At 38.0% G+C, this 15,157-nt stretch overlaps 3 protein-coding genes across 3 annotated transcripts; 1 reads left to right on the forward strand and 2 right to left on the reverse strand.

Moving 5' to 3' along the window:
- Positions 1 to 5,974: 5,974 nt before the first annotated feature.
- On the forward strand, positions 5,975 to 7,144 carry GCK72_017407 (uncharacterized protein; the record flags this gene model as incomplete). Its single annotated transcript, XM_053732071.1, has 4 exons — positions 5,975 to 6,077; positions 6,166 to 6,290; positions 6,456 to 6,610; positions 7,087 to 7,144. 4 exons carry the CDS (start codon positions 5,975 to 5,977, stop codon positions 7,142 to 7,144), a joined length of 441 nt encoding a protein of 146 aa, XP_053580984.1.
- Positions 7,145 to 7,252: 108 nt separating this feature from the next.
- On the reverse strand, positions 7,253 to 8,014 carry GCK72_017408 (uncharacterized protein; the record flags this gene model as incomplete). The annotated part of the gene is made up of 3 exons (XM_053732072.1): positions 7,253 to 7,403; positions 7,454 to 7,539; positions 7,589 to 8,014. The coding sequence occupies 3 exons, from the start codon at positions 8,012 to 8,014 to the stop codon at positions 7,253 to 7,255; spliced, it is 663 nt and encodes a 220-aa protein (XP_053580985.1).
- Positions 8,015 to 9,600: 1,586 nt separating this feature from the next.
- Positions 9,601 to 10,715, reverse strand: GCK72_017409 (uncharacterized protein; the record flags this gene model as incomplete). Its single annotated transcript, XM_003102370.2, has 2 exons — positions 9,601 to 9,788; positions 10,631 to 10,715. The coding sequence occupies 2 exons, from the start codon at positions 10,713 to 10,715 to the stop codon at positions 9,601 to 9,603; spliced, it is 273 nt and encodes a 90-aa protein (XP_003102418.2).
- Positions 10,716 to 15,157: the final 4,442 nt, after the last annotated feature.

Genomic DNA, 15,157 nt, shown 5'->3' on the forward strand with positions numbered 1-15,157 from the left:
TTGCGGCTGGAAGTTCTGAGAGTAAATGTTCTGATTTTTCAATATTTTTCTAGTTATAGTTTAAGATGTTTTAGAAAAAGCGTAACTGTGTCAAGTTACCGGAATTTTCCATATTCGTATTTTTCAAGTCTACAGTACCGTGCAGTAAGATTTACATTTTGGCCTTTTTCAGTTGAAAATGCCCAACTTTGAGAGTGTGTCATAGTAAAACTAACTGTCCCTCAAAATAACTTTTAATGGGATCGAACAGTCCAAGAGTAGAGCCTCATTTTTGTAGTTGACAACTTTTCTGTGCGGACACTTTCTAGAGAGTTATAGTAATTTTAAGTTGACAGCTCAAAAATCGCACTACATATTTTGCACTGAAATTGGTCGATTTGATTGAGGAATTACTTTGTCGATATGTAACTTGCTAGGAATTGTCTGTACAAAAAATTTTTTTGGGACAGTTAGTTTTACTATGACACACTCTCAAAGTTGGGTATTTTCAACTGAAAGAGACATAATATGGTATATTTTTGGCAGGTACTGTAGTTAATTTGCAAGTGAAACCCCTAAAATTCTTCTTGTCAAGAAACCATACCTGTCTAACACTAGAAACTCGAACTTAAAAACTAGAAACATGTGACACAAGATTCTCTCAAAATTAGTCAACTTTCCCACATTCCTGAATCCGTCAACATTCTAGAAAAATCTTTCAGTTTTCCCCTATTCTAAGAAGAAAAGATCACACGAATTCTATTTCAGCTCTTATCTCAAGTTTCTCACAGTGTGCCCATTCGACTGAAAATAAATGAGATATGGGCGGAGAGGGGGTGTGAGAGCGTGTGCCAGGAGCCGGCACATTTCCTCTCTCGAAATTCCCCACTTCATATCTTTTTTTGGAGGCCATTTTGAGATTAATAATACCTTGCCCTTTTCATTATTTGCTTTTATTGGATTACCTGCTGTTGTGGAGGATAAGGATTAGGATTCCGAGACTGATAATATCCAGCGTAAGTCTGACATCGATTCTGGCACCCAAGCTGGAACTTCAAATACTAATTGTTGTCTTCTGTATTCTAGCTTACCATTCCTAGAAACCATCCATCTACCAATTTTAACGTAAGTAATAAGGATAGTATTACTGTCGGTCGGGGGAACATTTCTGAAATTTTGAAGTAATCACAAAGAAGTCACAAAGAAACCACATGAAGATCAAAAAGATTAATTTCAAAATCATGAAGAACATCGTTTCGAGTGTCCACTTTCTCTCTATATAAACCGAAAGGTTCGGGTGTCGGTTCTCTCGGAGAAAAGGGCGTACACTGTCGTTTTTCGAAAAAAGCGCATCAAACGGCTTGCAAATCAATTTGATTCGACACATGGGAAACGCAGTTTTCACCGCACGATTTCTCGATCCGAAACATTGTTTTGGCATGATCTTGTGTGTGTGTGTGTGCGAAAAGCCAAAAACGGCTAAGAAGGAAATGAATACATAATCACCGATGTGGTGTCCGTTTTATGAGAAAATGGTATGACTGTTTGTGTGTGTGAAAGGGAAGGGAAAGGAGACATTCGTGATCTTGAAGTCTTGAGAATCTTGGCATGGCGTTCGGAGAAATAGTAGAGAGATGGTAAGTGGAAGAAGTGTCAATAAAAAAAGTGGGAGATCTTACTAGGGAAGGCCTCCAGGTAAGCGTGGAGTTATGGGTCGTAACCTATATCATTGGAAAGCTGAAATCACGCTGATTCCAAATATATTCAGTTTTTCTTCTCGAGGCCTGGTGTTCGAAAAAAAACAAGGCATTCCAAATATATATTCAGTTTTTGCCCTCAAAGCTTGGTATTCGAGAAAAACAAGGTCAAAGTTCGGAAAAATTGAGAATTAATCTTTTTAACACGCGAAAATTGCAAAAATATTGCAAACGTTTTTTCGCGTGTCAAAAGGCAATAATTTGTTATTTTCTAAACTTTTGCCTTGTTTTTTTTCGAGCACCAGGCCTTGAGGGGAAAAACAGAATATATTTTTGGAATCAGCGTTTTCTCAGCTTTCCAATGATATAGGTCACGTTCCATAACTCCACGGTTACCTGGAGACCTTCTCTAGTTTGAATTAAGACGGCCAAGGTTTTTCTAAAGATGAGGTGATTGATATACTTTGGCAAGCACTTCATAACTGTAAGTAAAACTTGTGTATATATTTACTGGTATACCTTTTTTGATTATTCAGAGGAAATTTTTTTTAGCAAAACTTCGATTCGTGACTTGTTTAGGTTGAGGAGAAATAGCGAACAAGTAATTCAGAGTCTTGATTTTTTGACAAAGTTTCTACTCAAAAGTTTGGCATTGAGAAGTCCGTTTTCTAGTTATTGAATGATCTAAACGTAGAATATACTGGAGTTATATCATGAGGGTTATATCATTTGAAACTTAAAATTTAGTGAATACAACTCTGGAATATGTTTTTGCATTTGTCTTCTAAACTGAAAGTGTGTTTTTGATTATTTTCAAAAATTTTTCTGTAGAATTTTCTATTCCTCAATATTCCAGAAAAACCAAATTTTCTAGTTCCTCTCGTTTACAAACTTTTCTTTTTCAGTTACCTGCAATTCATCTTTCAGATTTTCAAAGAGATCAGGTTGACTAATGACAGAAAACTAGTGATGCAGAAGTCGTGGTCAGCATGAACTTACACTTTTTGAGATGATGAGTTCTTCAGTCAACTGTATAATATCTTTTCGTGATGAACTACAAAGTTTCCGTTTTTCATCAATGAGTTTGGAACTTCTAATCTAAAAAATGTTTCCAGCCGTAAACTTATCACAATACCTTTTTAATGTCTAAGTTAGCTAAACGTAGAAGTTCTTGTAGTATAGAACAGATTGTGGAAAGTTTAAGAGAAACAACTGTAAAAAGGAAAGAATGAGAACTGAAGCATCTGAATTCATGAGAAAAAGATTGGCGGTTAAGAATCCAGCATGAATGAATCTCAAACCAAATGACTCCAAATTATATGCCATTATAAGAGAAACCGGCGTGTCTCATCTAACAACTAAATGCGACATTGTTTTGAAAAGAGACTGTATAATTGGATTGAGACTCTCACTACTAAATGAAACTATCATAAGGCACAAGGCAACATACAAATATTCTTAGAAGCATACCTTCCTATCGTCCCTCCTTAATGCAATTAACAATTGGATGAATAGCTTCATAGTCCCCTCTCACAGTCATCCTCTCCAAAGGCGAAAGTGCCCTTGCCCCCTTCACAGATAACGCATCGTCCTATCTTCACTTTTGGTCCTCTAAAAAAAGCGAAACATCGAGAAGGCAGTCACGAACGGGTTTCTGATGATTAAGTGTTCCTGAGATATCTCTCCTAACGTAGTTTATATCCTATAGGTTATCAAATTCCATTTCCAAGAAATATAGTTCTGATCGGATTAAAAAAAAGAGAGAACAATTGAAACAGATCAGGTGTTGGTCAAAGTTCAAAAAGATTCGAGATAATTTTGGAATGTTTTATTCGATTAAGAAAAATCGGATATCTTTCTGGATTGGGGTGATGTGCTGAATTAGAAGACTGGCATTTCGAGAGAGAAGAATCGTTCGTGGTTTGGTTTCTGTTGGGGGAACCGCTTTTTAGCAAAGAAAAGGGAGTTGTCTACGTTTAGTATGGAGTTGTAGAAAGGGGATCCTCTGTGGTCAAAGATAAGAAGATTACAGATTTTGTTTTTTAACAAAACCAACTGGGACAACACATTCTAGAACCCAATAGACGGATTTAGCATATTCAGCGATTTCAGTAAAGCATCATCGTGTGTGATTCGCAGTATACAGTTTTGTGACTTCAGGATTTTGTCAATATATTTTTCGATAAGGAGAGGTGCCGAAAAGGCGTGTATTTGAAGAAGTTGGAGCACCGGGTAAAAAATATCAGAGTATTTCCAACAAAACTTTGAAAGCGTTTATTCTGTAATTCCTTAATGACAAGGATAAAAAAAGCTTCACTCTTGCAGTTGAAAATTTTTTGTACCCTCGCAGTCAGAAGCGGTCAGAAGTTGATAATATAAGACGCCGTGTACCCAGAGCTGGTCGCTTTCAAATAAATAGGTATATTTTTGCTCTGAAACTTACTGCTAGTTTGGCACAGTTCTTACAAGTGCGCTCCACCGAAATGCCCTTGAAAAATGTCTCTTTTTCTCCGAGTCTCTCAATTTCGCACACTATTTTCTTCGGTGTCGGTAGAGCGCGGTTGTAAGAAGCCTGTCGTGATAATATTTAGGGCCAATTTATTCTAACCTAACTAAAGAATTAGGGGACATCTACCCGAACGGGAAAGTTTTGCAACTTGAGACGTACAAATGTTTAAAAAACAGTAAAAAAATGAAGGAACATACAAGTGGTGGTGGAACGTCTTCAAAGACCATTCCTCTCATCAACATAATTCTAACTGAGTTAATTATGAAGCACCCATCCAAAAGATCTTAAAACCAAAGTGTCAAATCCAATGTTCACTGAAACAATTTGTATAACGTCACCTTTTTTCTTCCCTTTTCTCCCATCTCCTCCATTTTCTCATATCCTCATTATTTCTCAACATATGTATACTTACCAAATACCCTTCCCCCGTATATCCTCTCTTCAAAATCTGCCCTCTCCCAAAAATCTTCTGCTTGATTAACATCGGAAACGAGTCTTCCCTCTATTTCTTCATTTTTTTCCAACTTCTCGCTTTCCAATTATTCTTGAAACTCCGGCAGATGAAGTCGCCATGAGAGACAAAAAACCGAAAAATTGGTGGCATTTTTGTGAAGCGATCCAATTAAATAACCGCCGTCACTCTTCTTGCCCCGCTTCAATGAATTATCGGCAAATTAGGAAAGATTAGCATCTGATGATTTCACGGGAAAAATGAAAGGAGAAGGAAGGAAGGGCTTGGAACTTTTAATGGTTTAGCAGGGGCGATGAGGTAATAAAAAGAAATCACAGAAGGCAGAAACTGTGATCCAACTGATTAAATCTGCAGAATAAAAACTTACCAATTTGCAAGCTATCAGAGATCGTATTGATACGAGTGAGAAGCGGCTGGAATTCTGATTTGTCACGTCAGAGGGTACCAAAGGGATCGATGAATAAGAGACATTGGCTGAGTAAATGGGGAATCAGCATGTTCTGAATTTTAAGAAGAGCATAGATATCCCGTTGGGAAAAAGTTGAGCTTGGGTTGTGGATTCGCTGTTTCAATTTTCAAAAATAATTTTTTGGCTCTATTCCAGTTTGTCCTTTGAAAACTCAAACGTCCTTCGAAACACTAAAACGTCCCTTCAAACATTTATACGTCCTTTCAAGCTCAATTTTATTTGAAAATTAATGGGTTCTTTCAAATGTTCAAACGTCCCAAAAAATATTTAGACGTCCCTTAAACACACTGAATGTGTTCAAGGGACGTCTAAATATCTTTTAGGACGTTTAAATGTTTTTTAGACGTCTAAACGTTTTTAGGGACTTCTAAATATTCACAACTATATTTTGCAATTTCAAAGGACGTCTAAACATTTTATTGGACGTTTAACATTTTTGGAACGTCGACATGTTTTTTGGGACGTTTAAACATTTCTGAGCATTTTTGGGACCACAAATGACATTTGAATTTTTTGGGACGTCTTAGTGTTTTCAAAGGAAGGACATCTAAATTGGAATAGAGCCAAATTTTTTAAAGTCAAAAACCTCTCTCTGCCTTATTACTCTGCAAATAATATACCGCATTATACTGGTCATCTGAATGTCGTCACACAGAACTAGTGTGTACCTTTGTTTTTTCCCCTACAAAATCAATCACGTAGTCATTCTGACTCTCCAAAACACAGCTCCAAAATATTAAAACGTAGATGTTTTGTTGGTTCCATTCTGCTGCTTTCTTTTATTCTCTCTTCTGGTTTTCGCTTATCAGAATTGTAACTAATTAATTTCAGAAGTCTCTTCTGTCGCCATGACGACCGACCTTCGAGTTCGGTCAAAATCGTTTTCGAATATATTCGCATCGAAGGGATCTGATGATGATGAAGAGGATTTGATTCCAAGAGAGAAAGATGGTGAGTAAGTGGTTTCAGTGAGGAATCAGATAGATCGAATTGATTTTTTCAATATTTTGACCCAATAATGATCAATGAATGATTCCAGATGACACCAAGACAAGTAGATTTGAAAAATGGAAGAGCTCTCTAAACTTGAACTTCCGTACTAGCGAACCACAACAAGCCGATAGACGCACTAGCCGAGGAAACTCCATCTTTGGTCGACCACCAGTGAGTTATTACAACTGTAAACAATCTATTCAATATCTGTTTTTCATGCGCATCCACGTCGTCAAAGTCTCGCAGTAACAACTCGTAGGCCATCGGATATCAAAGATGACTTGAAGGTTGACAAAAAAGTTATCAGATGTTCAAATATGATAACTTGTTTTTCAGAAGTTGTGGGATAATCGACGTGCATCGTTGACCAATCTCAAAACACAAATCAAAGAGAAGATAACAGGAAGGTCGAACGAGAATTTGGCAACAACTCGGGATAGCCGTACAAGAATGTCAAAACTGACGAATGATGAGCCGCTGTATGATGACAGGTAACTAGTAGTTATGTACATCAGGAATGTGAGGAACGGAAATCGGAAACTCCGACATTTTTTGGAACTGTTTTTCCGTCGGAAAATTTCCGAGCATTTTTTTCGGAAAACATTTTTTCTTCGGTTCCGAAACTTCCGAAATTTCAAATATTTTTGGGATGATTAAAAAATTATTTGTGCGGAATCGAAAGAAATTGCTGCAAAACCAACAAGAACGGTGCCAAAACGTCACACCCGTGTCAAAATTCACAGAATTTTTAGTCTTTGCTGCATATTTTTTGGATTTTGACTATGAAAAACCGAGTTTCTGGATTTTCCGGCAAAAAATTCGGAAAAGTTCTCATTTCCGAAATTTCCGAAATTTTTGGTTCCGCACATCCCTGATGTACAGTTTTCGGACAGCAAAGGTATTTTAAGGTGAATAAAGGCTCCAGACGTTAGAAATATTTTTAGGATATTCCATTCGAATTTTCCAGAATGCCACCACCATTCTACATCGTCGACCGTGGCGCCTGGACCTTCCCTTACCAATGACTTCATCTCACCAACTCCCCCCAAATAAGCTAGTCCATGTCAGATTCTCTTCTCCATAATAACTTTCTTTATTTCAAATAATTCTGATCTCACAACCAATAAAATAGTTTATGTGGCACGTCTTCCACAAACATATCCTCTCAACATATCGAACCATGTAATATGACATATAAATGTTTGAAGTGTTCCGTGAACTCGAACAGTTGGTGGAGCTCCCGGGAGGGCGAGGAACAGCATTGCGCAGTTTTTGTCTTCGTATCTGAAAAAAATTAAATAACTTTTTTAAAAAGAGATAAGAAGGAAACTTACGCCAACTTGTCCTTGTTAGGCTCTCCCGGCCCCCAGACGAGTCCGGCGGTTCCTCCATTGTTGTTACCATCAGTCACTCGCCATGCCTAAAAATTAGGAACCTAACACATTTTTATGCTCAAAAATTATACTTACACCATTAACATTAGGTCTCTCAATAGCCATTCGAAGGGTTCCGTACTGCCAATTCGACACAGAGGTGGCCAGTAATTCACGTCCGAGTGCAGCCATTACAGCCAGCTCGGACGCACTCTCAGCTCCCGAAAGAACTGCGCCACGTGTTTGACAAGCTTTCATTGACTCGGTTTGATTGTTCATTCCATTAAATACTCTGATACACCATCCACCAATTGAACGTTGAACAAGAGTCCATCCAGATGGGCAAGTCGCTGGTTTTTTAGTGGTAGGCTTGGTTGTTGGCTTTGTGGTTGGCTTGGTGGTGATAGGCTCGGTGATAGGTTCGGTGACTGGTTCGTGGGTTCGAGTACGGCATGTCTTCGAAGCTTGAGAAGCGACGAGGACAGATATCCCGATTAACAGAAGAAATGATAGAAAACGCATTGTTGTTCGATTATAATGAAACAAGTGACTTTATTTATACTGAATTTTTCGAATAAACATTCATGATGAGTGTAGATTGATCGGGGTGATATGGAAATTTGTATAATTTTTGAACTGATTGAACAGTTGAACAGTGAGATAGGGTATCAAGAATCAAATGTTCAAAAGTACATACATCTGCACCAATTTTTCAGAGAGTGTATTTGGGACTCAAATATATTTGAATAATGTTAAATGTGACTCGGTTAGGCAATGTCATGCTTGGAGAGGGGACGATCCGGTAACAAAAATAATTAGCCTCCAATTCATGTCAGTTTAAACCGGTGGACATCAAATTCACTTTATAAAATACACTTTTCACACAACTCTTATTATTCTGGATCTTGAAAAGAGCAACGTCATTGTTCGCATACTTGTCACGGGCCGGGCCGGACCGATTTCCAAATTTTCACCGGCCCGGCCCTGCCCGGTCCGGCCCGGTCGACCCTGGTGAAGCGACTTTTTTTTTTCGAAAAACATGTTTTTTTTTCAGCAGTAATTTTTGAAAAAGTGGTTTTTGGGGCATTTTCTGCAAAAATTCGACTGAATTGATGATATTTATTAGTTCTACAGTGAATTTAGTGATAAAAAAGCACTTGAAAATTATTTTTGGGTGCAAAAATAAAAAAATAAAATTTCCACCCGGGCCGGGCCGGCCCGTGAAATGACAAGTATGATTGTTCGGCTCCGCTACTTTTCGAAACTAGCAACCGTTTAACCTAGTTTTGTCAAAAAAACGGCTCAGATAACTTTTTCTTCTATTTAATTATTTTCAAATATTTTCTCAGGGCGTTTGGTGCACTCAACATTTTCAACTGACCCAAACGTCATGGTTGCTAAACGTCGCAGTTGCGAAATGTCGCAACGCCCAGTGTTCAGAGCTTTTTAATTTAAGCATCCCTTAGGTTCCTGCTTACCCAAATTTCATTTTCCATCTTCCACAACTATGCTCATTTCTCTTCTCCCCACACCAAAAACCCACCTGTATGTTTGTATATCTCCATTTATATCCGAGAATCAACCCGTTAATCGGTATCCGAAATAACTCGGCGATCAAATGAAAGCTTCCAAAAATGGGAGAAGGAACTGAAACAACAACTGAAAATGTTCGCTCGATGACTATTCCTATACCATAATCTGAGAAGATCCGGAACATTTCTTGATCTCAATATTTTTCATTTAAAAAACTTGACAAACATAGTCAATCATTCATTTTAATTATCATCGTCATAATTAAAAAGTTATTACATTTTATGTGACTTAATGTTTTTTTTGTCCGGGGGAACAACACAGCTAGATGGGAGTTTTTCTTTCGGTAAACAACGCTAAAAGATGGAGCAAAAACTTCTGAATTTTCTTTCGAATCTTCAGAAAAAATGCAGGAACACGTAAAAGACAGGAACAGAGAGGAGGGAGAAGAAGGGTCTAAGAAAAAAAGAAGAAGAAAATGTATCAAGAAAAAATGTATTTCTCATCGTCAAGTCAACCATCACCAATGAATCATTTTGCCGTCACCATTTGAGTCCATCTCCACACATCCCACTCAATCATTTCTTTCCGAATCCACGTGCCGACAGAATCACGAGCCGTTTGAGATTGGTCCGTTTGCTGAGTTGTTGCTCAAGATCCTCTCGTTTCATGCGACTATCGTCGAAATCGTTTGGAGCGATGTCGTCGGAGAACTCAGAACGCTCGTAGACCGGTGGCCAGAATCGGATTCCTGAGGCTTGGTCACCTGGAAAAGTAATTGAATTGATTGAGGGAATTATAGTGTTTACAAAATTATAGTGTCTAGTGTAGTGAGTCTATTCGTCACTGCCTACTTTACTATGGTATCGTTCCCAACAAGGGAAGTATATGACGGACCGAGTTGAACTTTTTCTATAAAATTGACCGCAGGTAATTTGGACCTTGAGGATTCGAAAACAGCAATAAATATCTGCAAAATGTATGACCCGTCAAACCTTTCTTTTCGTTTTCGGTAGACTATTCGATAAATTGAAAGTTCACATGAAAAACTGAACCACATGAAAAAATATATGAGTTCAACGGCTTATAACTCGGTTCACGTGAGCATTTAGTAGATTTTTGTTGCAGTTTTCGAATCCTCAAGGTCCAAATTACCTGCGGTCAAACCTATAGAAAAGTTCCACTCCGTCCGTCATGTACTTCCCTTATAAGGCTAACTTCAGTTCTAGCTTTACGATAATCAATTTACAACATCTCTAAAAATTCTATTAACTATACGAAGTACTTCTAATGCACTAAAATTGCTTCTGACCACTTAACATGTTTATGTATGAGACCGGAAGTGTGGTGGTGATCAATGGAATAGGAAACATTGTTTTTAAAAGTGAGGTTCTAAGAGCAATTAGCGCCTAATCCAGGGAGTACGCTAGACACGCTACCGTAATCCTGTCTAGCTTGGAAGGTTTTTTGGTTTGACCTCTGGTTACAGATTCAGAATAGTCACGATACTAGATTCTCAGCTAAATTCTGCATTTCACTACCGTAATCCTTGCATCGACAACAACTTATGAGGAATTTGAGGAAATTCACATTTCTAATCTTTCTTACCTGATGGCAAAACAGAATACGAGACGGCGACTGTCGACATGATGGAAATAAGAATAAGAAGACGAGCGATGTGTAGCGACGACATCGTTTCTTGTGTGTTACCTGGAATGATTGAATATTTTTTGTTTTTTGGGTCAGACTGAGTCAGGAGAGAGATTCAATAAGTGAGACAGAAACAAGTCAACTGATACAGATATGTATTTGTCAGCATTATTATTATTCAGGTGTAGATCATAAAACTTTCAGTGAGATCTGACTGAGTGACTATGTAGATAGAAAAAATAACTAAAGACCAGACCAATTGTAAAATGGCACCAAAGAATATAGAAAGAAAATGAAAACAATGAATAGATGGACACGAAATGAGCTGTCTGGACTCATTTGTGTCTTTTGTGAAAATAAGTAAACTAGTGCTTGAATAGACGCTTCCTACTACAAGTGGTCTATGAAATATAGCTCTTTTTTGCAGTATTAGCAACATCCGTGCCTACGTAGCAACTGAATCGAGTTACCCCGGGTGAACAGTAGGCGGGTGTGAAGAAGTAGTGGCACCAAAAAACGTAGATTGCAAGATTTGCGTATGATAATGAAATAAGGGGAGTCGGAGAGGGTGTTGAGGTTCAAAATGAGATCAGCGCCTCGAGGTGATCGGAGACATGTGGAAGAGAATCTGTGATCAATTGTGCTGCCAGGTGCACGAGAGGTGTATTGTTCTGGGAATAGTTTCGCAACGAGATCACAAAATCGGAGTTTCACGGATACATGTGATATTGAGGTGAACTTAACGTAGGAAATAAACAGGGCCGCAGATTTTGTCAAGAGTTTTTTTCAGAAATGAGGTGGTGGCCTAGCGGCTCTGAGACGGTATGACATTGATTCCAGCGCTAAGTATATATCATTTGCATTGATTCTTCCAGAAATAATTGGTTCACTAAAAACAACAATCTGGGTGCATTTCGAATGCAAAAAAAAACCGTTAGGCTTGGACGCCTCAACTTTAAAGGCGCATATCTCAAAAGTGGGCGGAGCTATCAAAAAGTTGTCAACTACAAAAATGAAGCTCCAAGTCTGCCTAACATGTTTAGTCTAACATTTTAAAAATCAGACAAAGAATGAAATCTTGACAAAAGATAGGAAATTTTGAACTGAACATTGAACATTTTTTCGTTAATTTTTTCGGATTCAAACCGTTATATCTCTAAAGTGGGCGGAGCTATCAAAAAGTTGTTAACTACAAAAATTAACCTCTTGAGGTGGTCTTCCTTTTTGTAGTTGACAACTTTTTGATAGCTCCGCGCACTTTTGAGATATGCGCCTTTTTGGAGGGTCTTGTCTGAAGTGAAATCATTTGAAACTTTTTGATGCAACATCTGATGAAACATGTCCATCCTGCGTCAAGATCTCTGGACCTCATTCAGAAAATCAAATCCGGTCTATCTTCTTCTCAAAACTCGTGGATCTTTCGAACTTGCTGAATTCGTCAGACTGAACAAAACACAACGGCAATGGTCTTGCAAAAGTTTTGTTTCTACTCAGAAAGTACAAAAATTCGTTCTGAATCATCAAAACACTGCAAAGACGGAACTATTCATCAAGAGAGAAAAAGTAAAAACTTGAGTCAAAATGGAGCAAATTTGTGTCTAATTAGACAAGTAAACTGACGCGACCACCGGAACCTCTTTCGTGTTTTCCATTGTTGCAAAATGGGGGCATGGGGCCTCACCACCACCCTCAAATCCATTCAAAAAGGAGGAAGCCCTTGGATGACGTGGTGACGCCATCCAGTCATCATCATGTCGGAGAGGAGCCGAAAAAGTTTCTGGACTCCTAAATTTAAATCCTAAATCCGTCCGGACGAATCAAATCCGATTTAAAAAGGAAAAGAGAAACACGATTTGTGATCCGTAGGAAGAGAGAGAAAATGGAATGGCTTCTAAAACTAAAATAGTAAAACTAATTCCATTTGTAGGTGTCTTCAGTGGTAGGAAGAGAAAAGGAGGTAGGATAGAGGCTGACATCATGATGGGTCCCTAGACACCTTCAGGTGGCACTTCATCTTCTCAAAAGTCCTCATTCGTGATGTCACCTTAACGACTTGAGAACAAGGGGAGAAGAATATGAAAAATGGAAAAAAAAAGAAGAGTAGGCGTTTGTGGTGTGAGTAATGTTAAGCACGGTTTGACAGAAAACAAGCAGGGTTTATGATTTTAATGAGTGCAAATTTTTTATGAGGAGTGACTAACTTGATGGAGTTTGGATCTCACTAGCAAAAGGGAATCGGGTCTGGAAAACTACAAAAATTGTTGAATATTATTCTCCTTTTATACATTTCAAACTATGTGGGCGAGGAACGATTTATAAAAATCCGAATGAAATTACCCTTACCAAAGTATTATTTACCATCTCTTCATTGAAAATCACCTGCATGAACCTATTAATGTGACACCAGACCACCAAAGACAAGTACAATAATAATGGGCACATTAAGTTTTCTCCATTATTTTCTCAATTATGGTTATAAAAATTCTCTTCTATGTAGTAAATATTATTGAGCCCATTAAATCTTGATTTCTTGATCTCTGCGCCCCCATTTACTACGCGACTTCCGGATTCGAAATCTGGTTTCATTTCATTCTGAGCAAGACTGCGCGAGAATGAAATAATTTCATTTAGGACGGCAACAAATGCAGATGGGTCGTGATTAAGATGTTTCAGAGGAGAGGAAGACGCGTGAAGAGTGTGACGTTGGACTTTATTTTAATTGAAATCTGGAGGTTTGAGTGGGAATTGTGTGAAGGAGAAAATAGTAGAATGAGAAGAGGGGGTGAATTCATGAATGGGAGGTCAGAGGATATGTACCTGAAGATAGCATTATTGTTATTGTGAACATAAGAAATTAGAAAGAAATATGTTCTTTGGTACGAAATAGTAACTTTACTCTGACTAGGGAAGGTCATGGAGTCAGTTTGGAGTTATGGGACGTGGTCTATACCATTTGAAAGCTGAGAAAACGCTGGTTTCAAATATATTTTCAGTTTTTGCCCTCGATGTCTGGTATTCTAGAAAAATGAGGTCAAAGTTTGAAAAAATGACTGATTTTTTTTTGCAATTTTCGTATTTCAAAAAGGTAATATTTTGTCATTGTTCCTAACTTTGACCTTGTTTTTTTCGAATACCAGACCCCGAGGGCAAAAACTGAGTATATATCTGAAATCAGCGTTTTCTCAGGTTTCCAAGGGTATAGGTCACGTCGCATAACTCCACACTGACTTTATAACCTTTTCTAATGAGGAAATAGAATCGTTGAAGCCCGGTGTCACGGGGATGGTAGAAAATTGAAAACCATGAGTTTTAGGATCCAAGCAAATCTACAGCGTTATTTTTGTAATTTACAATTTTTTGGTATCGCTGACAGTTTTGGAGATACGAGTCATTGAAGATGTCACTTGGAAAAAATAAAGAATAGTTGATGTTCAAAACTAACAGACGATATGATTTTTCGAGCAAAAATTACAAAAAATTTCATCAAGATAATTCTACTGTTTTCAGACAAACCCTACCTGGAAGACTGTCTAATAACACTATGACATTTGCTACTGTCTTAGTTTTTATGATATTTTCTAGCAAGTCTATTTTCACATAAATTTCAGAAAAACTCGGAACCCATAAAATCGAACCACATTATAAAGAAAAAAAAACTCTAGCCACAATTTTCAAAATCTCCATAAGCCACATTACCAGTGCAAGTAGATTGAGTGTCCCCCTCTCAACGACGAGTCTGATCCGTCAGAGTGATAAACTCAAGACTCCGCCCCCTCCGTCTTCCCCAGTCCTCTTTCCAGAAAAAAAGACCACCCCTTCTTCTAATTTAGGATAAAAGGGTGGTCTTGCTGCCTGAACACATTTCAGGAAACCAGGAAATACATTTTTATGATTGAGGTGGTCCGTTGGACGGAGGAACGCAACGCCGTGTTCTCCAATCTAATTAATCTTAAAAAAGAGAACACTTGTTTCTTTTTTTCCTTTTTTGCAGAAGAATAGATTACAGGATGTATGTACACTACAAAATAAGGGAGATGAAAAGAAATGGCGGATCCGGAGAAGAAAAAGAAGAAAAAGAAGCCAAAATAGACATGTGTCCTAACTATTTTTAGAATCACTGAACCCAGAATAACGTTTGCGGAAGAATAGAAGTCTCAACAATTTTTTGGTACGAATTTTCAGATTCTCTCTCTCTATATAGTATGCGGACGCTGAGAGAAACTCCAGTTGCCAGAATCGTATAGATAGTTTCAGAGAATTGCTTTTATATTCTTAAATATGAGGTCCACGGAGACTGAGTGAGCGACGGGATGTGTCTACCAGGAAAATCTATGAAAACATAACAAACGATATTTGAACATAAATGGTACGTGTAGGTGGCGGAGGAGGACGGTCAGAACTAGGTCAAACTGGTATTTTTTGAAGGATACGTGATATCGGGTTGACTATGTGAAAATCTCACGGCACAGTGCCAAGAAAGGACTC

This window comes from Caenorhabditis remanei, chromosome V (genome assembly GCF_010183535.1).
Source record: "Caenorhabditis remanei strain PX506 chromosome V, whole genome shotgun sequence".
Taxonomy (NCBI): Eukaryota; Metazoa; Nematoda; class Chromadorea; order Rhabditida; family Rhabditidae; genus Caenorhabditis; species Caenorhabditis remanei.